This window comes from Engystomops pustulosus, chromosome 4, assembly GCF_040894005.1.
Source record: "Engystomops pustulosus chromosome 4, aEngPut4.maternal, whole genome shotgun sequence".
In the NCBI taxonomy this organism is placed as follows: domain Eukaryota; kingdom Metazoa; phylum Chordata; class Amphibia; order Anura; family Leptodactylidae; genus Engystomops; species Engystomops pustulosus.
The window spans coordinates 109,894,883-109,921,418 of record NC_092414.1 but is presented as its reverse complement, the minus strand read 5'-3'; the positions used below and the strand labels follow the sequence as shown (position 1 = coordinate 109,921,418).

Here is a 26,536-nt window from a genome sequence, read left to right as displayed (position 1 = left end):
TAGATATTTACTAGCCTGCTTATTTTTTCAGTAGATGCTTCACAGAGTTTACAGAAGGAAACAAGGTACTAAACAATAGTGCCACAAGCGATATAAAAATATCTGTACCTTTATACATTCTGCATGTTTGTAGGGAAGTTACTACTGTATTAATAAAGTACATGACATTTCTCAACTAATTGGCTAAATATGCTTAAAACCAAATAGATATTATTGAAAAAAAGGATGATTGCAGTGCAGTACTATTTGTCGTTGCAACATATTGACAAAATGGAACATATAATTTCAAACAAAGATTGAAAGTGATACTGAATATTTGCATGTTAGCACAAGCAAGCAGTCTGTTTGAGGCTTTCAGTATGGCAAATTTTACTTAGAAACCATATCTTAACATATCAGTCACTGAGAGACAAATGACTGAGCAAACACTGTCTGCACTACTGTCCACCAAGTATCAGCAGCCATCAGAGACGGTACCCCTCCCTTTCCTACCTGGCTGGGAATAATCTGATTGTCTTCATTTGGAAAAAAAAGACTCTAAAAAATAAAAAAAATATATACTTTCCCTGAACACAGGGCTACTTTCTGTCTTCAATTAATAATGCAATATCTCATCAAAATTGTAAAACAAAGTCTTGATAGACAGATTCGCTTTACTATAAGATTCTGTGGCCAAGTGACAATCAGGTTATTCAGTACTTGTGATGTCTGCAAAACATTTATCCCACATAAGATGCTAGAATATCTTATTATAATTAGAGATGAGCTAAAGTTCAGACAGGAATTTAACCCCTTAGGGACATGGCCCTTTTTAATTTTTTTCATTTTTCACTCCCCACCTTCAAAAATCTGTAACTTTTTTATATTTCCATGTAAAGAGCTCTGTTTGGGCTTATTTTCTGCGTAACAAATTGAACTTCATAGTGGTATTTATTATTCCATGCCGTATACTGGGAAGCGGGAAAAAAATTCAGAATGCAGTGAAAATGATTAAAAAACGCATTTGCGCAGTTTTCTTGTAGGCTTGGATTTTACAGCTTTCACTGAGCGCCCCAAATCACATGTCTATTTTATTCTTTGGTTCGGCACGATCACGAGGATACCAAATTTGTATAGGTTTTATAATGTTTTCATACATTTAAAAAATGAAAACCTTCTGTACAAAAAAAAAATTCTTCATTTTGCCATGTTCTGGCACTAATAACTTTTTCATACTTCATTGTACGGAGCTGTGGGTGGTGTAATTTTTTGCTACTTTTGATTACAATTTTAACGCTTTCATTTTTAGGACTGTAAGGGCTTTTGATCACTTTTTATCAAATTTTTTATATTTTTCAAAATGTCAAAAAGGTGGCATTTTCATCTTTGGGCGCCAATTTCTGTTACGGGGTTAAACGCTGGGAAAAATCGCTAATATATTTTGATAGATCGGACATTTTGGGACGCAATGATGCCTAATGTGTTTAGGATTTTTACTGTTTATTTATATTTATATCAGTTCTAGGGAAAGGGGGGTGATTTAAACTTTTACTTTTTTTTACTATTTTTTCATATTTTTTTTCACAATTTTTAATTTTTTTTTACCATTATTTTAGATCCTTCAGGGTAATTTAACCCTGCAGGGTCCGATTGCTAATACTATATACTGCAATACTACTGTATTGCAGTATATAGCTATTTTGCAATGATTTTTAATAGCCCTCTGGTGGCTATTAGAAATCATTGCACCTGGCAAGCCCACGAGTCTCAATGAGACTCTAGGCTGCCATAGCAACCGATCGCCGCCCTCCGATGACGTTCCAGGGGGCGGCGATCGGGAATCCAAGATGGCGGCCGCCATTTAACTGTAAGTTAACTGCCGCGATCGGTGCCAGCACCGACCGCGGCAGTGACATGCGGGTGTTGGCTGTATTATACAGCCGTTACCCGCTGTGTATGGAGAGAGCTCAGCTCGTGAGCTCTCTCCATACACCCCTTGCCGCGCGAGGACGATATAGTTTGTCCTCGGTCGGCAAGGTGTTAAAAAGCAATCCCACTCATCTCTAATTCTAACCCATGCTACCCTGGAGAATGTACCTCTTAAAGGACATCTACCACCAGGATCAAGGATTGTAAACCAAGCACTCTCACAGAGAAAACATTTGTCCATTAGGAGAGTGTCATCTGGTTCACCCAATTTATCGCCTTTGTATTACTGTCTTTAACAAAACATATATAAAGATATGTCTAATCAGGCGCTATTTTACATATTTTGAAATATCCATTCATATCTGCACCAATTTATTTGTGCCTTGTGCTGTATATAAATGGGCTTATTGGCCCATTCATATACAGCACAAGGCACAAATAAATTGGTGCAGATATGAATGTCAAAATCTGTAAAATAACGCCAAATAAGACATATATTTATATATGTTTTGGGCAATGCTCACTTCTCTATCTGTATATAACACTGGCACTGCTGCCAAAAGGATTGGCGCCTTCTTTTTCACACCATGTATTTCAGATAAATGAACCTAATTCACATAAGTCATATCTGTGATAACCCTAGTCCGCTCTGTCACGTTTCTTTTTCCCAGCCAGTCCTCATCATCAAAAAGTAACAAACCTCCCACATGCCCTCTTCTGTCTTATATATATATATATATATATATATATATATATATAAAAGCATGGATATTTATGCTTTGCAGTATTTATGGCCACCTGAAAGCATCATTATTAGGGGTAGCAGTTTGATATCACTATTAGGGAACTCTAATGGGAAGAAAGCAAAAATTCTAAAAATAACTGTCTTTTGTAAGGATGTTGCTTAAGTGACAGATATGTCACATGCGATGTTTGTAACTTACTAGATACATCCCTTAAAGGGGTTCTCCAGTGACAGAAAAGTTAACCTCTACGCACAGGATAGGTGCTAACTTGCTGAACAGTGGGGATCTCAGTGATGTACCCTTGTTGAACATCCACACAAGCACTGGCTCTATTGCTCTAGTTTTATCTCTATGGCACTGACAGAGGTAGCCAAACACCACACATGGTGTCAGCACCATTGACAATGAATGGAGCATCCAACACATGCGTGATACATTCCTATGTTCACCATTCCATTCTTGTGATCGGAGGGGGTTCCATTAATATGAACCGCACTGAACAGCAAGTTAGTCCCTGTCTACAGGATAGGGACTAACTTGTTGTCACTGGAGAACCCCTTTAAGAAGAAAGTACCTATGTGAGGGGAGATGAGGGTAGGTGAATAAAGAAGCAGAGACAAATTGTGTCTTTTGGGAGAAAGGTCACACAAAAAAAGAGAGAATAATAATTGAAACGGTTGGAAAACTCAAAAGAAATAAGCTGTGGCATAGAAGAGAGCTCCTCCAGCTTAAGCTGTATCAATACTCTGTAGTTCATTAATAAAATTAGAAAAGCCTAGAGACCATAGGGGACATTTATCATGCACCGTCATATGATAGAAGCCCTGCCCATCCAACGTTGCCGGATTCATCAAGAGGCTATGACCTCCAGTACACAGCAATTGGCCTTCACAAGCAGCTAAAGCCAATCGAATGTTTGAAGCCCACTCCAATGCCAGCCAGAGGGCCTTGTGATTATTTCAGGCCTTCTAAGCGAGTTTTCTGGCATAGAAGCCTTGATAAATGTCCTCCATTCATGTGTCTATGTGAATTTCTTTTTGTGTAATTGTTTGATTGGAGCAGAGATCAATATATTGCGAGTGGCACACAGCTTTGAGTGTGCAAAGCGACACTATAGAGAAAGTACAGATAAAATTCCAGGAGGTGGACAGATAGAGTGTTTTTGGTAGATGTGTTTGATTTGCTCTCTAAGGAACCCCCTATTATTTTATGTTCCTTTACCATTTGTTCTGAAAATGGCAAGCAGCTGGACACAGTGGGAGTGGAACCACATTTACACTAATTAAAGAGTTTAAAATAACAATGTTCAATTAATAAATTATGTAAATTACTAAAATAATTGGGACAGTACTTTTAATTAGTAAAAATGTCTAAAAGCTATTATTAGTAATTGCAGAAAGTAATAGTCTGTTTGGATGTGCCCTGTCATCAGCAACTGAAAATCAGCACCTTTCTCTTAATGCTAGTTATTTTGATGAAAACACTTTTAGTTTTGTAAGCCCTCCGAAATAAATAAGACATTCATGGACCTTTTAGTTAAAAATATCCTGTAACGGAATATACCCATAGGGCATTTTCTTATAATACTAAAGTGATCCCTGGTAAAACTTAACACCGTCCATTGGTGGCATCACTTAGGAAATCAACTTTACATATTACTGTATTAAGTTACTGGGGTGGAGAGTAACTAACTAGCTCTCCTGAAGTCTTGTACATGATGTCAATGACAGTGAGGGGGAGTTCTGAAAAATGATAAGCATAACTTCAGTGCTGAACTTACCATCCTCTGTTACTATATAGAATGGATACTGTATAGAACTTGGTGTGAGAGGTCGTTTTGTCAAGTAGTAATTTTACTGTCACATAGGAAGATCATTATGAGTTATTTTGGAGTTTTTGTTGTGTCTTCAAGTTTCCATCAAAATAAGGGAACACATCCAGATATGTGGCAAGTTATCAGTGCATTGATTTTGCAAAAATGGTGTGGCATTCCAAAGTGACTGAACCCCCCCAGAAACAGGTTGTCCAGATGAAGGCTTTCGGTGACCTTATCAGCCATAGCCAGAAAGTTGGTCATTCCAAGCCTGAATTCTAGAATATTGCATCTGTACACTATCACAAACTTATTTAAGTCCCCAAAAAAGGTTGGTCGCCCTTGAAAGATGAATGTAAGAGAGGACATTGGTACATCACTGAAGCTGAATCTGTGACATACAGTGTGACAACGTTTAAGACCATTTGGACTGAAAGTCTGCTCTGCAGTGACCAAACCCCTCATTAGCAGAAAGAATCAAAAGCCTAGACCTTTGCTGAGGAGCATATTGTTTGAGAATGTGACAGTATCTGATCCTAGTTTATATCCTGCAGTGCAGCCCTGAATTTCAGGCCCCATACATATCCCCCATATTGCAGGCCCTTCTCATAGCCCCCATATTGTAGGCCCCCTTTTGTACCCCTATTTGTGGCCTACTCTCATATTGTGCCTTCCATTTTCTTTGTTTCAAATGAATAAAAAAAAATAAGCACCACATACTCACCTTGCTCTGTAGCTGTGATGCCAGCAGATGATGATATCATCACTTCGCCGCTGCCATCATTACAGCCTCAGCAGGGGAACAATGATGATGCAGAGAGCTCCCTGCACCATCCGGTTATTCAGCTCTATTTGTGTCCAGACCCTGGATGGGGGTATAATTTGGATTTAGAGGTATGGAATGGCCTATGCTAATTTAAACTGTTGAGTCTAATCTAACCTAGGCCACATTAACCCTGGATATAGTCCGTACTGAAGATATACTCTATCCCAGGCTACATATAAACTGTATACTAGGGGCTGCAAAATAGTGTGGGCCAGAATAAATCCCTCACACTCAACCGTTTTGGGCATCAATGAACTGGCCACACAAACTTGAAGATTTCTGCTGTCCCTGCTGTGACCAGCGCCTGAGGCGGGCTATTCCACAGATTGACAGTTGCCACAGTAAAAATGCCCTGTTGCCTCTCATGATTAAACCCTGTTTTCTCCAGAAGAAGACAGTGTCCCCTCGTCTTTTGATTTGATTCAACCTGGAACAACTTTCCACCATATTTTTTGTATGGACCATTCATATATTTATACAGGCAGTCCCCGGGTTACATACAAGATAGGGTCTGGAGGTTTGTTCTTAAGTTGAATTTGTATGTAAGTCGAAACTGTATATTTTATAATGGAAGTTCTAGACAATTTTTTTTCTTTTGCCCCAGTGACAATTGGAGTTTCAAAATTTTTGGTGTAATTGGACCAAGAATTATCAATAAAGCTTCATTACAGACATCTTACAGCTGATTATTGCAGCTTGGGACTATAGTAAAGCATCCAGAGAGCTTCACCAGAGGTCACAGTGGGCAGAGGGGTCTGTCTGTAACTATGGGTTGTCTGTAAGTCGGGTGTCCTTAAGTAGGGGACCGCCTGTATAAATTAATCATGTCCCCTCGTAGTTTCCAGACTAAATAAATCTAGTTGTTTTAATATTTCCTCCATACCCCTTTTCATTTTTGTGGCTCTTTGTTGTACCCTCTCCAGCTCTAGGGCATCCTTTTTATGGACCAGTGCCCAGAACTGGACAGCATATTCCAGGTGAGGCCGAACCAATGCCTTGTACAGTGGTAATATTATATCCCTATCCCGAGAGTCCATACCACTTTTGATACATGACAAGAGCTTTCTGGCTTTAGAGTCAGCTGTTTGACATTACATGCTGTTATTTAATCTATGATTCACTATTACACCCAGGTCCTTTTCCTAATTTTGCAGTTAAGCTTACAGGCTTGTAATTGCCTGGCGAAGTTCTAGAGCCTTTTTTATATATTGGCACCACATTCGCCTTGCGCCAGTCACTTGGCACCATACCAGCCATTAGGGATCCTCTAAAGATTTTAGACAGGGGCACAGCAATAACAGAGCTATAACCCATCTGGTCCAGCAGCCTTGTAAACATTTATTTTGTTGAGCTCATATTGGATCATGTCTACATTCATCCAGTCTAGTAGTATATCACAGGATGCATCACCTGCACTGGCACCACCGACGTCAGAAGTTTTTTCTTCTATTCTATAAACTGAGCTTAAAAACCCATTTAGTATCTCCGCCCTATCTTGGTCTCTAGTAACAAAAGCCCCATTGTCAGAATATAGGGGTCCAACCTGCTCCGACCTGTTTTTTTTTCGCATTGATATACTTAAAAAATTTTATTAGGATTTGTTTTGCTATATTTGTCTATCATTTGGTAATTTGGCTGATTTTATTTCCTTCTTACAGAACTTAGTAAGTATAAATTTGAATGTCATCCATTTAACATTAGTATCACCATATGACAGTATCTGGTCCCAGTTTATATCCTGCAGTGCAGCTCTGAATTTCGGGAAATTAGCCTTCTTAAAATTCAATGTTTTTGATTTTCCCACATGTTTTAGCTTTTTACAGTTTAAGAGGAAAATAATTATGTTATGATCGCTGTTTCCCAGACAGTGACATTTTGGACAATTTCCACATTGTTAGAAAGGTCCAACAATGCGTCACCTCTTGTGGGATCTTCTACAAGCTATACCATAAAATTATCCTGCAGAAAGTTGATAAAATGTCTCCCCTTCACAGATGAAGAAGAGCCATGATCACCATTAGTTATTTTATATGCCCCTCACCATTAGTTATTTTACATGCCCCCCAACATTAGTTATTTTATATGCCCCCCCCGCACCATTAGTTATTTTATATGCCCCCACCATTAGTTATTTTATATACAGCCCCACCATTAGTTATTTTATATACCCCCCACCATTAGTTATTTTATATGTCTCCCCCCCGCACCATTAGTTATTTTATATGCCCCCCACCATTAGTTATTTTATATACAGCCCCACCATTAGTTATTTTATATACCCCCCCACCATTAGTTATTTTATATGTCCCCACCACCATTAGTTATTTTATATGTCCCCTCCACCATTAGTTATTTTATATGTCCCCCCCACCATTAGTTATTTTATATGTCCCCCCCACCATTAGTTATTTTATATACCCCCCCCCCCACACCATTAGTTATTTTATATGTTCCCCCACCATTAGTTATTTTATATGATGCTACCATAATGAATTGTTTCATATATTAGGGGCCCCCCACCGGCACATTGTTTTTACTGCTGTTTAAAAAAAAATTTTAAAATCCTACACTCACCTCTGGCTCCCACGTCTTCTTTCTTCTTGCGGCTGACGGCCCGTGGGCCGTAGTTTGGGGACCCCTGACTTAGAGGAAAAACCCCAACCCCAAAAGGATGGTATCCCACAAACTCTCTAATCTGACAAAGAGGAACAACGAGGAACAATCACTGCAGGAAGAAAAATCTAAGCAAATCCTTCCTACAGAATTACTTCAACTTCACGGGTGCCAGGGGAGGTCCTCAGAGCCCTTTCTGTGGGCACCCAGGTTATCACCCCAGCATGAAGTTCACCAGACAGGACTCAAATGAATCTTCCTGCAGAATCTTCCTACAATGATAGACAAATTTGACCTCCTCCTTTAAACTGCGTTGGTGTCCATAGGAGGCTGAAAGATTGAAAGTTGTCAGAGAACAAGGAGAAATTCATTATTGCTTAAATTGCTACGCTGGCTTTTGGTTGAAGTTTGGCACTCAGGCTCTAAAAGGTTGGCCATCACTGGTATAGGGACTGGAAGAATGTATTTGGTAATAAAATGTGCAGAATTTACTCTGGTTTAATTCTGTGTGACTAATCTTTCTTATTTCTGATGTTTTACTTTGTTCTGTATACAACCAAAATTATATGGTGGAAGAACAAAGTTTGAAAACAGAAGTCTGTAAATGGTACTTTTTTGATACAATCTAGACTAGAAGATGGGGTCATCTCCCGTCCCTACTCTTCTATGCATTGTGTCCAGTTGGCATTCACACAGCACAAAGATGAAGCTCCCTCTGGTGGTCAAAAGTGGGAAATATTATATATGATTTCTAACATTTTAAATATTTCCTCAAAGGTGTAAAGCACAAAAAATATATCCAATCACATTAATCAAAAAGCCAAATCTTTAGGAGTATGCCACAGGAGATAGGGCTCAATTGTTATATAAGAATAAAAATGAATTTACAAATGATTGACTTTTAAAGTCAAGTTTCCATCAAGTTTCAAATGGAAATAAAGGAAAGCTTTATACAAGGCTGACACTCAAGAGATGAAACATACAGTATCCTAAATCTACAACAAATAATAGAGAAATAAAACAGAACCTCTTTGCATTCACAGTACATTGGGGATTCATAAGACATACACTGTAATCGGTTCTCTTGCTCCATTCTCAGTCTTTTCTCAGCCACTTTATACCTGCCCTACTGCATCAGTATAGTGGAAAGGACTACATTTAAACCTTTGAAAACTACCAAAAGGAAACAGCATGGTTGTCCCTTTACCCCTTCTGTTTGGTTATGGAACTCTGGCTGAATAAATCAGAAATATCCCAAATTACAACAGGGATCAAGGAGATGCTGTACTTTTCCTTTTGTAAAAACACTGTAAAATCTTCTTGAATCCTGTGGGTTCAAGAAGGAAGCCCGGCGTGATACGTTCCAAACAGGTTTATTTATCCATAAAACCAGTAAAAACACAATGCGGAACTGATCCTTTATCAGTTGTATTGCAATGACTCAACGTACCTGAAATTTATAATGAAGTTTTGGCGCGAGTGGTAGCCGGTAACCAACGACCAAGCAGGTTAGTGAATCGATAGCAGAAAATATCGATTGACGTTTAAAACATATAACATGGTGCATATATAATATAATACATTTGTCAATTCTAATTTCATACAGTATAATAAAACATTAAGATAAATAGTAATTCAGGATAAAATAATGATTATATCTACAGATGGATGGCTTGATGGGGAGAAGCCGATGGTTGCCGTGTTCTGTTGTCGGACTTCAACTACGGAAGCTCATGAGGGTGAAATCCAGGATTACGGGTTTATCGGACTATATTCATTATGGTGAGTATGTGTCTAAATGGTATGGTTTCTAATAATCAAAGTTTTTTTTAGACATATAAAAAACATGTGGAACATGACTGTAGAAATATATTAGTTGCTGGACTCTGATAATGGGGGCAAACCTTAAGTTTTCTATGTGGCATAAATAAGCTACGTTAAAGTTGACATTACAGTGCGATGATAGTGTTGTTTTGACTGTTTTAACTGGTACTTTAGGTTTTTTTTTTAGTAAAGGCTTGTTTAAAGGTTGTACAGATCTAACAATATTTATATCAATATTGTTTCCGTAACTTCATTCAAACCTTGTGGTTTCAGTGTCCTTAACTTGTACATCAAGAAAATGTCTTTTCTTTTTAAGATCTCGAATCTGTTGGGTACTTCTTCCCCTACATTATCTATCGGTATGATATTATACTTGATATTATCCTTATGTTTTAATTCCATATGCCTGGCAAGACTGTGTTTCCATGACTGATATTGAACCTATGGTGATTGAGTCTACTAGCCACTCCTATCAAATGGTCAATGTTGCTCTATAATGCTGTAACATCCATAGTGACAAGCCAATAATGATGTTTCTACTGTATACTGTGCAATTTTTTAATGAGGTCGCTTGGTAGATTAACTACATATGATTGCAAATATAAGTCTATAAAGTGTGATAGGTTACTTGTAAGGCTATTCAGGTTAGAGACAATGGGACGTCCAGGGGGTTCTAAGGGGTGTTTATGTATTTTGGGGAGATGGTAAAAATATGGTTTGTTAGGTTGGATGATGGAAATAAATTCCTTTGGTGTATCCTAATTTAATCATATCAGACAGAATTCTATTGGCTTCTTTTTCATAATCATTCCAATCCTGTATAACTGTCTCTCTGCCTCTATCCACGGCTCTAATTATGATATTTACATTTTTTTTCCAGGCTTTTAAGGGCAGATAATTCAAATTTTTTTAGATTTTTTTGTTTTGATGGAGTTATTTTCTTTTTTATTTTTAGGGTGATTAATTGGTTTGTTGTTTATATTACTCATTCGCTACAATATTGTGAAAGGTTTTAATATAATGTCCCGGATTTTCCAATGAGTAAAAGCTTGAGGGGGGATGGACTTCTTGATGTATATAATGCCCAATATCAGAATCTGCGTCTTTTATAATGGAAACAGGTTTATTGTTATTAGATTTAAGCATTATTTTTTTTTACTTTTGGTAGTAAGCTTTCTGGTTAGTTGGTGTAAATCTAAAAATAAATTAAATGCAGTCGGTGTATTGTCCGGACAAATGGATAGTCCTTTTTGTAAAAGGCTAATTTCATGAGGGTTCAGGAGATGAGATGAAAGATTAAAAATTTTTATTGGCTGTATTCTATTTTGTTGTGTGGAGGATTTTCTGTGTATTTCTCTCTTTTTTCCCCTGTCATGGGAGCTCCCGCAATCCATGTCGCGGATCGCGGGTGCGCCTGTTCCCCTGCCCGCACTTACCTCTCCTGGCTGTGCTCCGCGTCCCAGCATGCAGGCTGCACGCTTCCTGCCTCCAGGCCGTGCGCTCCCACTGCTAGGGCGCATGCACGCTCACTTCTCTGAACTTAAAGGGCCAGCGTCTTTCCCATTGGCGCTGGTTACTTCCGGGTTTCCTATATAACCCAGCGGCCCCCTTCACTCCCTGCCGGATCTTCAAGTCTTCCCACTGAAGTGAAAGCCTCCCATCTCCGGTGTGCCAAGAGTCACCCAGTCTCCGGTATGCCAAGAGCCGCTCCAGTCTCTGGTGTGCCAAGCGCCGCGCCGCTCCAGTGTGCGAAGAGCCCCTTTACTCTCCAATGTGCCAAGAGCCGCTTCAATCTCCGGTATGCCAAGAGCCCACCAGTCTCCAGTGTGCCAAGAGCCGCTCCAGCCTTCGGCTTTCCCAGAAGGAGCTCCAAAGCCTCCGGCTTTCCCAGAAGCCACCCCAGAGTCTTCGGCTTTTTCAGAAGCTATTCCTGAGTCTCCGGCTGTCCAAGAGCCGCTCCTACCTCCGCTGCCTCCCAGCGCTGCCTGGCTCCCCAAGAGTCATTCCAGCCACCACAGCTTCCCAGTGATGTTCCGGCTTGTGAAGAGCCATCCCTGCCTCCGCAGCTTCTCAGCGCTGCTCCAGCCCTCCTTCCAGCCTTCGGCCGTACTGCTTGTTGAAGAGTCATTACAAGTTGTCCATCTGTTGGCCAAAGGACTCTCCAGATGTTTCCAGGGTATCCTCAGCTTGTTCCCTGCCAGGTCCAAGCACCTCATCGAGGTTTGTCCTGTTTCTGCTTTCCTCCTCAGGTATCCAATCACCAAGATGAATTGGAGAAGGCACAAGAAGAGGCTGAAGAAGAAGAGAAGGCGGGCCCTAAAGGGGGGGGGGTACTGTCACGGGTGCTCCCGCAATCCATGTCGCGGATCGCGGGTGCACCCGTGCTACGCTGGCTGCCTGCTCCCGTTCCCCTGCCCGCACTTACCTCTCCTGGCTCCTGGCTGTGCTCCGGGTCCCGGCGTGCAGGCCGTGCGCCTCCTGCCTCCAGGCCACACGCTCCCGCTGCTAGGGTGCTCGCACGCTCACTTCTCTGAACTTAAAGGGCCAGCGTCCTTCCCTTTGGCGCTGGTTACTTCCGGGTTTCCTATATGACCCGGCTGCCCCCTTCCCACTTCAAGTCTTCTCACTGAAGTGGTCCTGTGGTCCGTGTCCTGTGCTCCATATCCTGTGGTCCATATCCTGTGGTCTGTGTCCGTTGGTCTGTATCCTGTGGTCCGTGTCTGGCGGTCCGTATCCTGTGGTCCGTGTCCAGTGGTCCATATCCTGTGGTCCGTGTCTTGTGGTCCGTGTCTGTTGGTCTGTATCCTGTGGTCCGTGTCTGGCGGTCCTTGTCCGGTGGTCCATATCCTGTGGCCCATGTCCTGTAGTCCATATCCTGTGGTCCGTGTCTGGTGGTCCATATCCTGTGGTCCGTATCCTGTGTCTCATGATCCGTATTATGTGGTCCATTTCCTGTGGTCCGTTCCCGTACGACTGCTCCTGCTGTGCCATCCGGGGTTCAAGCCCAGTGGTTACCTCCTGCCTTCCTGTGCTTCTGCCGTGCCTTCCAGGGTTTATCATTTCTTTCTCTAATTCTTTTTATTCTTTTCTTGAATTCCCTATATTTGGTATCGGGGGACATATCTTTATTCTGTGGATCTAAAGCTGGTGGGGGTGAAATGGGGGGTGATATAACCGATTCCTTGATATTTTCAACTGTGGTCAAACTCTTTGTATATATTTGTTCTATGTGATCTCGGATATCTCTGCACGGAAGGCTGTTAAGCTTACTTACTTAATAAGCTTGTTGTAATACCTGTTGTAATTTTGTTGTAATTTGCAAAAACAAAACCAGTCTGTCCCTTATGTATCATAGAGTTTTAGATCATTTTATGAATAGTACAACAAAAGAAGCTTGGTCTCTGAAAAGGTTTTTTCATTTACAAACTACCGTAATTCAATCAAAAGGATTCTTACAGTTTTTACTTTTTCTTCTTCCTCCTTCTTATTGTCTTCCTTTGCTCCAAATCTTGTCTATAATATATATACAGACAGTCCCAGGGTTACGTACAAGATAGGTTCTTTAGGTTTGTTCTTAAGTGGAATTTGTATGCAAGTTGGAACTGTACATTTTATAATTGTAGCTCCAGACCAAATTATTTTTGTCCCAATGACAATTTGATTTTCTACATTTTTTGCTGAACTAGGACCAAGGATTATCAATAACACTTCATTACTGACACCTTACAGCTGATCATTGCAGCCTGGGAGTAAAGTAAAGCATCCAAAGAGCTTCACCAGAGGTCACAGTGGGTAGAGGGGTCCGTCTTTAACTAGGGGTTGTCTGTAAGTATTATACGAAAATAGGCAGCTCTCCGAGTCATGCAGTATTCAGTGAAAAAAGTGTTCTTTTATTCCATGTTTGTAGAGTACAACAAGGTACAGCAACGTTTCGGCTCCAAAAGAGCCTTTTTCAAGCTTGAGGTCCCAAGGCTGAAAATGTCAACCAACCAGTGTATACAAATATTCATTCTTTTAAATGTTCCTGTTACTATTAAGATGGTTCTTTAACCTAATTCAAACACCCTTCCACCCTTCGTAATGCTTGGAGTGCCGTAATATTCATATGCAATCGTCTTTCGTGTGACTCAATGTTAATGGTGTAAAAAACAGATGGTTTGGATTGTGTTCTGTATTTTAACCAGAAGTGAAGTGGTTAGTTTTCACCCGTAGCTGCCTATAAATGTCTTAAGCTGCAGGTTTATTTTTAGGTGACCTACTTAGTGCTGCAAAGTCTACTTGTTTATCTATTTCTCCCACAAAATGCTAATATGACAGTTGCCAGTTTTATCTATGCTGAAAATTGGATCAAATGATTTCTGCTTAACAAGTTTTGCTACAGATTGTTTATTCAGGATTTATTCAGCAATGACCTCAGTCTTTGATTCAAATTCTGACTTCACATAATTGTGCACTTCTATCATTATGAATGTAAATATGCAAGGACCAGTAATCGATAAAGTCATTCACAGGGTATTCGATGGTAACTTTCTATCTTCTACCATCTTTAGTGCTGGAGAGCTGTGTAACCATAGCTTTGCAAATTGTGACTGTGCACAGAGAAATATAGGACATGTCCTATATTTCACCGTGTTATAGCGCTGGCACTGCACTGCTCTACAGAGAGGGGAGAGGTGAGCAGCCCTATCCGGGCAGGCACACGTTTGTGTGCATGTACCCTAAGATCGTAACCAGACTATTATTATTGATCCTATGGCAAGTTCATCTAATCTATATTGGGATTGCCCTTTTTGGGGCAATCTGTTTCTTTTATAATTTTTAATTGCCCTAATATGCAAATTTACTAAAGAGGATACTGGGGCATGGAGTAACCGGATTTATCAGTACATCATTTATCACTTCAGCACATCTGGAGTCACAGGACATCATTAGTCTCTCACACTGCTCTGGTGGATTTTGGTCCACTCTCCTTCCAGCCTCTTAATAAATAATAAATCCTTTATTATAAAGCACACACAGATTACGCAGCGCTGCACAGATCTTGCCAAATGTGTCCCTGTCCCCAATGGAGCTCACAATCTAATCCAATGTGTGGGAGGAAACTCACGCAAACACGGAGAGAACATACAAACTCTTTGCAGATGTTAACCCTGGGACTGGAACCCAGGTCCCCGGTGCTGCAAGGCTGTAATGCTAACCACTAAGCCACGGTGCTGCCGCTGTTCTTTGACTTCTGGGTTTCTTGGCCATAATTTCGTCACTAAAGATTTTCCACAAGTTTTCCATGGGTTTTTACTTGGGTGTAGATCAGGACTGGGCTAGCAATTTCATTGTTTTTATGTTTTAAGGTTTTATGTTTTAAGGAACTGCTTTACCTGTTTTACTGTGTGACAAAGGGTGTTGTATTGCTTGAAAATTGCTGGATGATTTAGTGAAGAAAGCAAAGAAGGGACCACATGTTGAAGAAGGTTTTGATATACATTTGCATTCACTCTGCCATGTAGATATATGAGAGGTCCAACTGCTGCTGCAGGTAACCTTCTCCATACGATGACACTTCCTCCAATAACTTTCACTGACTTCTTTACATACATTGGATTGAGTATTTCCCCAGTTTATCAACAAACAATGTTTCTCATCAGACCCAAATAAGTTAAACTTGATTTAATCACTAAACTGAGGACCACTTCTGCTCTGTCCACACAACATGCTCCTCAGCAAAGGTGAATCTACCCTTTTGATTCTTTCTGCAAATGAGAGGTTTGGTCACTGCAGGTTCAGTCCAAATGCTTAAACAATGTGACACTGTATGACGAGACAGATCCTTACCCTATTCAATACTGAAGTGGTGAGCAATTGAAGCTGTAATGTTGAAACTATTACCCATGGAGATTCTCTGCATTATCCTGTTACTTTGCATTTGTCTTTTGAGGACAAACAACTTTTGTGAAGGACATGACTGAGTTTGCAATGTTGTAAAGATGACATATTCTAGAAAACAAAAGCTTGGAAAAACCAATTTCTATTGCTATGGCTAATAGGGTCACCCCTAAGGGTGAAGACACACATGGCGTTTTTGGGCCGTTTTTGGGCCGTTTTTACTTAGTGCGTTTTCAGATCGTTAAAAACGCATGCGTTAAAAAACGCATCCGTTTTTTAAAAACGCATCCGTTTTTTGAAAACGCATACGTTTTTGTCCGTTTTTCATTGCGCAATTTTGGAAAAACGGACAAAAACGCATGCGTTTTCAAAAACCGCACGCGTTTTTAAAAAACGGATGCGTTTTTTAACGCATGCGTTTTTAACGATCTGAAAACGCACTTAGTAAAAACGGCCCAAAAACGGCCCAAAAACGCCATGTGTGTCTTCACCCTAAGGCCTTCATCGTGATTTGCCTAATTAAACAGCTGTTTACACTTGCATTTATAAAACGCAACTGTTAACACATTGTAAACGCAGATGTAAACAGCATGTTAACACACATGTTTGTTAACATAATGTTAACACACACATTAACAGAAGCATTAACATTTGTGCTTTGAAAATGCAAGTTTCAACAGCTGTTTTATTAGGCAAATCTCTCTTCCACTGTTGCAGTGCGTTTTAAACGCATGCATTAAACCTGACTTGTGACCACACCCTGAGGGCGCGTTCACACGTTGCGTGCGTTACGCATGTGTTAACATTGCGTTTACAATGCGTTTTGTAAATGGAAATGTTAACAGTGATGTAATTAGGCAAATCACCCCTCCTCAGCTGTTGTATATGCGTTTCAAACGCAATGAAAACGCAGGTCAAAACGCAACGTGTGTGTGCAGTCACACGTTGCAATTACAACTGCATCGCAATCACTTTTGAGGTGGTGTTATGTGCAGTTTTGTTAAATTAACAGGTGAAAGACATGAACTGAACAGGGAAATTTTAGGCCGCGGTCACACATACAGCTAGGTGTCCGTCATAACGCGACGCTAGCGCACAGGGGGAGGTCCTCGGCCCGAACGGCCCTTAACAATCGCATGTGTTTCCTTGGAAACGCATGTGCTTTCGGGCCGAGGACCTCCCCCTGTGCGCTAGCGTCGCGTTATGACGGACACTTAGCTGTACGTGTGACCACGGCCTTATATTGAAGGTGAAACTTGTCCTACAAATGCCATTCACCTGTTAAATTAAGAAAAACTGCACCTAAGGCCGACTGCACATGTGGCGTTTTCAACCTGTTTTTGGGCCATTTTTAAGCACTCCATTTAAAAAACCCATTCTTTTAAAAAACTGCATGCATTTTTTGAAAAAGCATCAGTTTTTGACCGGTTTTAATTAAGATAATTGTTAAAACTGGTCAGAAACAGATGCGTTTTTTAAGACTGCTTAAAAAAGGCCCAAAAACAGGTTCAAAACGCCACATGTGCCGCCGGCCTAAAACCACCTCAAAACTGATTGCGATGCAGTTTTAACTGCAACGTGTGACCGCATCCTGAGGGCTCATTTAAACAATGCGTTGCGTCGCGTCAAGTGTTGCGTTTTGGACGCATTCCACTGGCTTCAGCCTTGATTACATGCTAAGGTCACATTGCATTGCAGATGCAGATGCAGTGGAAACGCAATGTAACCTTAGCATGTAGTCAAGGCTGAAGCTGAACGCATCGTGTGAATGCGCCCTGAAACTGTTCTCGAATTGTTCATTTACAATTATCTCATGCCAATTTTATTTAACTAATAGAGACTATGTAGTCGCTAATTGACGAAGACTTTATGTAGTGACAACTGCAGTTCCAAGACTAAATGCAAATCAGACTACAGGTGTAGCTTCATAGGGAAAATCAATTAGTAGCATTAGAAAAACTTTCAGTGTAACTGGGCCTTTAACCACTTCATGACTGCCCGCCGTGTATTCACGGCGGCGGTTGGGTCGCGCTGCCGGCAGCCTCAAAAAGATACCTGGGATCACCTTACCTGGGATCGCCGCTCCCCGTGACGTCATCGGGGGGCGGCGATCCATCTCCATGGTAGCCTCGGGTCTTCCGAAGACCCGAGGCTATTTCGTTTTAACCCCTTCATTACAATGTGCTGATAGCACATTGTAATGAATGAGGAGGAAAATCCCCATATACTGCTATACTGTAGTATGGCAGTATATGATAGGATCAATCAGACAACCTAGGGTTAAAGTACCCTAGGGAGTCTGAAAAATAGTAAAAATAAAAATTAAAAAAAATTAAAAAAAAAAATTATAATAAAAAAACCTAAAATTTCAAATCACCCCCCCCCCCTCCTTTCCCTAGAACTGACATAAATAAAAGGTCGTACAGTCCTAAATATGATATCATTTAAAATATTATCAAATTTCGCAAAAAAATTACACCACCCACAGCTCCGTACACCAAAGTATAAAAAAGTTATTAGCGCCAGAATTTGGCAAAATCCAAAAATTTATTTTTGTACAGGAGGTTTTAATTTTTGTAAATGTATGAAAACATTATAAAACCTATACAAATTTGGTATGCCCTTAATCGTACCGACCCAAAGAATAAAGTAGACATGTCATTTGGGGCGCTCAGTGAAAGACGTAATATCCAAGCCCACAAGAAAATGGCGCAAATGCGTTTTTTTCACCATTTTCACTGCATTTGGAATTTTTTTCCCACTTCCGAGTACACGGCATGGAATATTTAATACCATCACTATGAAGTGCAATTTGTTTCGCAGAAAACAAGCCGTCACACAGCTCTTTACGTGTAAAAATAAAAAAGTTCTAGATTTTTGAAGGTGGGGAGTGAAAAATGGACATGAAAAAACAGGAAAGGGCCCGGTCCTTAACCGGTTAATGTATGGGAAGTGCTGCCACCTACTGATCAATAAGTAATAATAAGGCTAATTTCAGAAGTGCACTCTGGAAACAATTACAAATAACCCAAATTTTAAAAACAAAAGGAATAATACCTGTGTTGTAGACCACTGAATACCTCTCTCAACTGCATCTTCTGTAGTTTTTTTTTACCATCTTCTTTTCTCTTGGCTGTATTTGTCTGCCCAATCAACTTTGCTGTATCAAAGTTTTCGGTACGGAATCTGAGGTTATAAAAACATTATAAACATGTATAAAACTGAAGCAATATTATCTTAGGGGGTCATTTGATTACAGTGTTAGGCCTCCTGCACACAATTTTTTTCCTATGGCTGCAAAAAAAACATCTCTAATGGCTGATTTTAAGGATCCGGCAATTGTTTTAATGTAAGAGACCGGGTTATGGTTAGCGATCGCATGCACTGTGTTTCTAAACTCAGCGTTAGTGGTCTGTGTGACCGCATCCTTAGGGTGCTGCCACACATTAGCGTTTTGATCCCGTTTTGTAACAGATTCAAAGCTCACTGGCGGCCCACGTATGATCGCATATGCATTTGTATGCAAATGCATGCGATTGGCAATCAGCGCCCGCTGTCTCGCGTTTACACAATACAAGACACCGCATATGCGATCTTCCGTGGACCGCCCCAGTGTGCTTTGATTTAGTTACAAAACGTAATCAAAACACTACCGTGTGGCATCACCCTTAGGAACGTGTCTCCACCATTTGACTGCAAAGTAGGCCCAGGTGTATTCCTTGTGTCATCTGTTTTTGCAGACCACATAAGAAAATGGATGGTTGTTACGTAGAAATCGACCACTAATATGGATGAGATATGAATGACACAACGTCAATTTTTTTATGTGGACTGCAAAAATGGATGACACACAAATAGGACCAGCTCTGATTTTTCTCTGAGGCACGCAATTGTGTTGCATGTACAAACGCAAGCGTCTAAGGCTGGGCCTTGGCCTGATCACATATGTTTCCATGGAAATGCATGTGATCAGTAACCTGCATCTGGTATCCACTGCTTCAAGCAACAAGTGTGATTGGGTGGGTGCAGCATATATGGAGCAAACACTTACCATGTATGGAGAGCCTTTTCAGAACACCCGCAGCCGACATGTGACATATAGATGCGTCACACGTCATTAAGGGGTTAATGCACTCTTTTGCCTGCATTTTTAATGCCCTTTCCCCACATTCGTAATACCCTATCTGTTTCTCCCATTTATAATGCCTCCTCTCATTATGCCCACATTTATAATCTCCTTGTGTTTATAATGCACTCCATTTTGTCCACTCAATGCAGGATTTAGGGGGGGATTCCCACGAAGACAAGTTTCTTAAATATACTCAGGATAACAAAACAACACATTCTCACTGTAGTTCCACTGCATTCCTGGACAAGCTCAAACACACACACACTGATTTCCTGACAGCAAACAACACATCACATTGTGAGCTACTAGCTACAGGAAGATAAATTATTTATTTGGGGGAAGGGGAATGGAGGACCATCAGATCTAACAGTGTGTGTAGCTGACATGTAGCAAAGCTGGAGAGTGTCATTATGTGTAATATGCATCCCATGGCTCTCATCATCTCTAATCTATCTCATCTATCTTTCTATGTGTCAGATACTAGTACAATGTTCAGAAGGTAAATTAAAGCGTATATAAACCCTGTCCCCACATTTTCAGCTCACAGCACTAGATGGATCATAATGTGTCTGCTTAGAGAGTCCCTGCCCACAACCTGGAATTTTACACTGACTATCACTGAGTAATAGGAGCTAAAACTGTAAAGTAAAGTTAAAAATTATCTTTATTATGTTAACATCACTAAGGAATTGAAATTTAAGAATAGTCTTTCATGGACAGAAACAAAAAGGTGTCTGCTCTTCGGTCCTGAAGCAAGGCGCTCGGTGCCGGTGACAAAGGCATAGTGACAAAACAGGGAGTGTATTACTCCCTGCCATGCCATGGCATGAACTACAGTCAGCTGCAGCAGCGCATGAGCTAGGAACCCTCACTCTTTGCACTTATATATGCTCTATGTAGCACTTTTTTCACATATCCTTTTTTCATAAATCTAGAATAAAGATTGGTACATTCTTCCTCAAAATTTTCCTCAGAACAGTTCCTTCTTGCCATTAAATAGTGACCAACTGGAATTCCCCTTTTTAGGGAAGGTGAGTGCCAAGTATTCCAGTATAGTAAATAATCAGTGGAGATCTTTTTTTGGTAAATAGCAGTATCTATATTTCCTCGTTCATCTTTTGTAATGCTCAGATCTAAACAATTGACTATATTTTATGGATTTCCGGGGTAAATCACATACCAATTTGATTCGTGTTGAGCACTAAAACTGCATCGCCTTCTTAAAGGGTTGGTACATCATCTATGTAACTTCCCAAAAATAAAATGTGACTAGTGTAAAAAAAATAAATAAATCAATTGCCCATGGTGTAGTCAAAGCAGCAGATCATCACATGTGTCACATGTAACTCTGCTCCCGTTTACTAGAGATATTCACAACCAAAAGGAAAACTACTACACACTGCTACACTGTACAGGGACAGGGATGAGTGAGGATTACTGCTTACCACTGGTTCCATCCCTGTATGTTCCTTAATAATATGGCAGCTGCTCATTTGTATTCAACAAATAAATTGAGACATTGAATAGGGGAGGGAGCTGTGACATCGCCAGAGTGCTGAATAGACAGCCCACCTTTACAGCACCGCTGTTACAGGTGACAGCCCGCACGGTTTATTTTTCTGTTGGTCAATTGTGGGGAACTGTAAAACAAAATTAACATGTAAAGTTGCAGGGTTGACGAGTTGAAGAATTAACTTTACTTAAAGATTAAGGTCCATATAATGCAGAAAATAACATTTCAGATAATGGGGTTTCTTTAGCCCCACACGTCTTTGGGACCGCTGATCTCCTCTCCTTTCACGCTGTCCTAAGACCTCACCTGCAGACTTATTTTGGCCAGGAGCACACACCCAAGCTCCTCTGACCTCTCACACTGAATCACTTCCTCTTCCTCCTCTGTACTCTGATGCCATCTACTGGACAATGATCCACACTGCAACCCCTTGTTACTAATATATAGAATGCTAATATTTTGTTTAAAGGAAATTATCATCAAAAGAAAGCATGATAAAGGAGGGGCACTGTGACTGCGGTTATCTTTTTATATTTGTTATCCATGGCCTCCTTCCATCTAAACTCAACTTCTAAAACTCTGCTAATAAACCAGAAGGGTTCTGTGTTACCAGAGCCCCTCTGTGCTGTGACTACACAGGGTGTTTCACTGTACAGGCTGTTACCCTACACTTACTCCCTCAGCACTTCCTAATCTTGGTAGCAGTAAGCACACAGCTTGTGTGGCTACTTCTGGCCTTTTTAGAAGGAAGAAGACCATGGATTACAAATGTAAGAAGATTACCACAGTCCTGATGCCTGGATCTATGAGCAAGTGTCCCTGATTTATCATACTTGATTTTAATGATAGATTTTCTTTAATACATTTTGATGATATATCTGGCCAAATATTGCTGGAAATGTAGTCTTCTTATAAAATGCATTGTGATTAATTAATACAAATGTTTTTTTTTTTCCAGTTATAAGCTTCAGAAAACAAAATATTAATTTGGGGTTACTGTTGCCGTGTTCCTTTGTTCCTTTTAAGTATGTTACATTAGTGGGGGTAACTCGTGCTCGATTTATTCATATTACTTGCTCTGCTTCCTGTTTGAGAGGATTCATCAAGGTCATTTGAGGATAACAAAAACAATTCACCCTCATTAGAAGTACTGGTAACAGAACACAAAGTGGGTCACTTTTTTAGGCTTTTTTCTCTTAAATGTACAACTTTTATTGTTCATTTGCATATTTGTGACTTTTCCACTTGCCTAGAAAAGCAATGCCGGATATATCTTTAGAATCCAGATGTGGATGTATGAAAGAGTAAAAATTTTGCAAATCGCAGTAAAAAAAAAAATCACACTTTTGACACAAACTACAGAAAAATTTGGCGACTTTTGTGCAACTATAAAAAAAATTAAAAGACAAAAGAAAACACTTGCAAGATAGATCATCCTCTAAGGCTATATTCACACTGCCGTTGCCCGCCCGTACCGTACCGTAGCGGGCAACAGCAGTGCACGGGGAGAGGAGGAGGAGGTGAGCGCAGCTCACCCCCGCCCCTCTCCATAGGAAGTAATGGCACACGGCGCCGTATTACGGCAAAAGATAGGACATGTCCTATCTTTTTACGGGTACGGAGCGGCACGGTGCGGCGCCGTGCGCCCATTGACGTCTATGGAGGACGTATGTCGGCCGTATATACGTCCTCCATACGTTAGTGTGAATGTAGCCTAAGATAAATCAAACAAGACCAAAATCTGGAAAACATACAAAAAAGAAAGGCACAAATGTCCTAACAAAAGAAAAATTAAGAAAAAGCACCAAATTATTAACTATAAAGCTCGACTATAAAGCTAAAAAAAAATGAAAGCCAGCCAGTTCTAAATATCAGATTGGTGGTGGTCTAACATCCAGCACCCTACACATCAGCATTTTTCAGCAGCTGATAAACAGAAAGCATACAGCTCCAGTCTGTGTCTAGTGGCCAACTTGGCTTCCACTCAAACGAATTGGAGCTGATATGCAGTAATGTAGTGGGACACTGCAAGCTGAGGGGGCGATTTCTATTCAATTCTCTGTTTATCAGCCTGCTAAGAAAAGCTGATCCTTGGGCGCTGCCAGCATAGGTTATCAAGATTTTAAGCCATTTAGATTATATCATAATTTATTACAACAGTCTGTAAATGTTGTGTTGTATTGGTGAAAGAATTGGTTACCTTATAAATAGGAATTTCAAGTCAATATTTTAAAATCACATATGCAGATATGAGTTCAGTTATGAACTGTTTATTTCTTGTACCATGCAGGCCACCACCATGCCTTTAGGAACATCTATTTAAGGAAAGCATCAAATGGTTTATTATTCCTGAGTGTATTGACACAATCAAGTAAAGCAATATGCAAATAATATTACACAGTCAAATAATGAATTTGGCACTGTTTCACGGCAAGAATTACAAGCAAGCAAAGCCTAAAAGAAATGCAAAAATGCTTCCTGGAACCATGTAAGCAACAACAGCAGTAAGCAAGTCTAGCTTGGTGTCTGCCAAAATATGGTTACCTTGGTTTTAAGCCAATATAGATTTAGAATGTGGATTTCATTTTGTAATAGTGTTGTTATAGTATCAAACAAAAAAGTAGAAAGGCTTTACATCACTATCACAAAGCATTTATGATAACTTGTACACAGCTGGTGACTAGGATGACCATTTATATATAGGCGGTCCCGTACTTAAGAACACCCGACTTACATACGACCCCTAGTTACAAACGGACCTCTGGATGTTGGTAATTTCATGTACTTTAGCCCTTAGGCTACAATAATCAGCTATAACAGTTATCAAAGGCGTCTGTAATGAAGATTTATTATTAATCCTGATTCTTATGACAACCCAACATTTTTAAAATCCAATTGTCACAGAGACAAAAAAAGTTATGTCTGGGATTACAATGATAAAATATACAGTTCCGATTTACATACAAACTCAACTTAAAAACAAACCTACAGACCCTATCTTGTATGTAACCCGGGGACTTACTGTATACCTAAAGAATTTAACCTATGAGATCGGTGTATTGCCAACAGTATATTTGGCTTCGGAAATGAATTTGCTTTAAGATAAAATATACAATGGCTTCTCTATAAATTGTAATGAGCCTTCTTAAAACAGCGGTTTAAAATTCTCCGAAGCTGAGGCTGAAAAATGGCATAAAACAAAAAAAAAAAAAACACACATCCTGCAATAACAGATCCAATGCTGGGAGCCCATTCTCCGCCATTTAGAGTGCTTAAAAATACAGACAAAGACTATTATTTAGTTTACTGTGTAGTTGCAAGTCCAGTAAGCCATATGAAGCATGTGGTGAGCTAACCACAGTATAATATCCTATAGTAAAAGATTAAAAATTCCAGCACAGGCAAAAAATTGGAGTCAAAAGATGAACAACAATGAAAATGTATTCGATCATAATTCTAAAACGATACAAAGTAGCCAGTGATCATTAAGGATGGTATAAGTAAGGACCAACGATGGTCCAATGTGGCCTCTTTGTTTTGTTTTTTTAACTTTAATCAAATAAATTTTCTAGTTTTTAATCTATTCGCTACAACATTGTCACTGTGCTGGATTTTGTGATTTTTTTTACTTTAAGATTTAGAGTGCTTGGCAGAATGGTAACAGACAATTATCTGACTTTGGATACACCATGTGACCCGCACTAGTATTCATTCTCAGGATGTCAGGCTCTATTTCAACTTACGTGAGGTACTAGAAAGACAAAGTCCAAGTTCTGATTTGCCATGCTGCAATATAATGTGCCTGTGCATTTTGGGAGTGCAGCGCTCCCTTCAATGGTTCCAAAGTAAAAAAAAAACATCAACAGCAACGGACGCGTCAAATAAGCATCTTGTCTCTATACTACCTCACTCAGATTTGCCCTTCAGATCTTGGACCATTATGGTCTATGCAGTGTGGAGAGGCTGGTTTCCCATTGCCACACTTACATCGCTTTAGTAGAGTCAGTGAGCAAGGAACAGGGAACAAATACAGGACTGTAGTGGTGCTGCTATTTCAGGAATAAAACCATCAGATCAATGGCTTTCCCAATGAGGTGCATGTATCATCAATAAGCTATTTAAACAGGACATAAACTTCAGACTTTTAGCTTTTGCTTGAGAGGGTCCACATTAAAATTGGATGAAAGGTTTAGGAGTTTCAGTTCCTTAACAGCTAGGCCCTTTTTGGTTTTTATTTTTTACTCACCAACTTCAAAAATCTATAACTTTATTATTTTTCCATGTAAAGAGCTGTGTGAGGGCTTATTTTCTGTGTAACAAATTTTACTTCTCAGTTATTTATAATTGGATGCCGTGTACTGGGAAGCTGGAAAAAATATGGTAAAATGGCAAAAAAAAAAAAAACATTTGCATTGTGGGCTCAGTTTCTACGACTTTCACTGTGTGTTCCACATGATATTTTATTACTTGGTATGAACAAGTTGATACCAAATTTATATAGGTTTTATTGTGTTATATTTTTTTACATTTTTTTCATTTAGCCATCTTCTGACGCTAATATCATGATGTCTTACACAGCCCCCAATATTGAACTATGAAAAAGTTAAGATGCCATTTGCATTGCTACCGTTTTGAAGACTGTGACCTTTTGATTACTTTATAATAATTTTTTTTTTATGTGATGTAAAATAGCATAAAAGTGTCATTTGGATATTTGGGATTTTCCATTATGGGGGTTCATCGCTGGGAGTAACCGTTTTCTGTTTATATGTTAGGGATACCTAACATATTTTTACAGTTTATTTTTATATCAGTTCTAGGGAAAGGGGATTGATTTACTTTTTTTTTTTAACTATCTTTTTTAGACCCTCTAGGGCAGAGGTCCCCAACCTTTTTTGCACCAGGGACCGGCTTTAAGCTAGACCAGTTTTCCATGGCCCGGTGGGGGCAGGGCTTTGGTCATATGGGGTGGGGTTATGGAGGGGTGGAGCTTAGTGCATACTTATTATATAATTATGACATTTATAATGAGAATGTGATTCAACTTACCATAGGTTCAGAATGAGTGGGAGCACCAGGCTTGTTTCCCCGAATCAGTGGGAGCACTGGGCTTGTTTTCCTGCACCCACCCACCCCACCCCATCCTGCATAATGTTCTCTGCCGGGAGCTGCGAGCTGTCACGGCTATGGAAAAAAACATTATAAATCCACACAGAGCAAGCTCTGACCAGGCGCAGGGCTGCGGAGCTAGCTGTCAGTGGCGCCGCGGACCAGCTGATAAACT

General features: G+C 40.0%; 1 protein-coding gene across 1 annotated transcript in view; it reads right to left on the bottom strand.

Annotated features, from left to right (window-relative positions):
- The window catches only part of LOC140129067 (secreted frizzled-related protein 2-like), a 53,133-nt gene extending 31,733 nt beyond the window's left edge, over nt 1-21,400 (bottom strand). Inside the window, exons 1-2 of the mRNA XM_072150694.1 lie at nt 21,185-21,400; nt 18,668-18,796 (exon numbers count right to left, since the gene is read on the bottom strand). Of these exons, the coding sequence (XP_072006795.1) occupies nt 18,668-18,705 (38 nt within the window). The 5' untranslated portion in view covers nt 18,706-18,796; nt 21,185-21,400. The remainder of the gene's footprint in view (nt 1-18,667; nt 18,797-21,184) is intronic.
- Nucleotides 21,401-26,536: the final 5,136 nt, after the last annotated feature.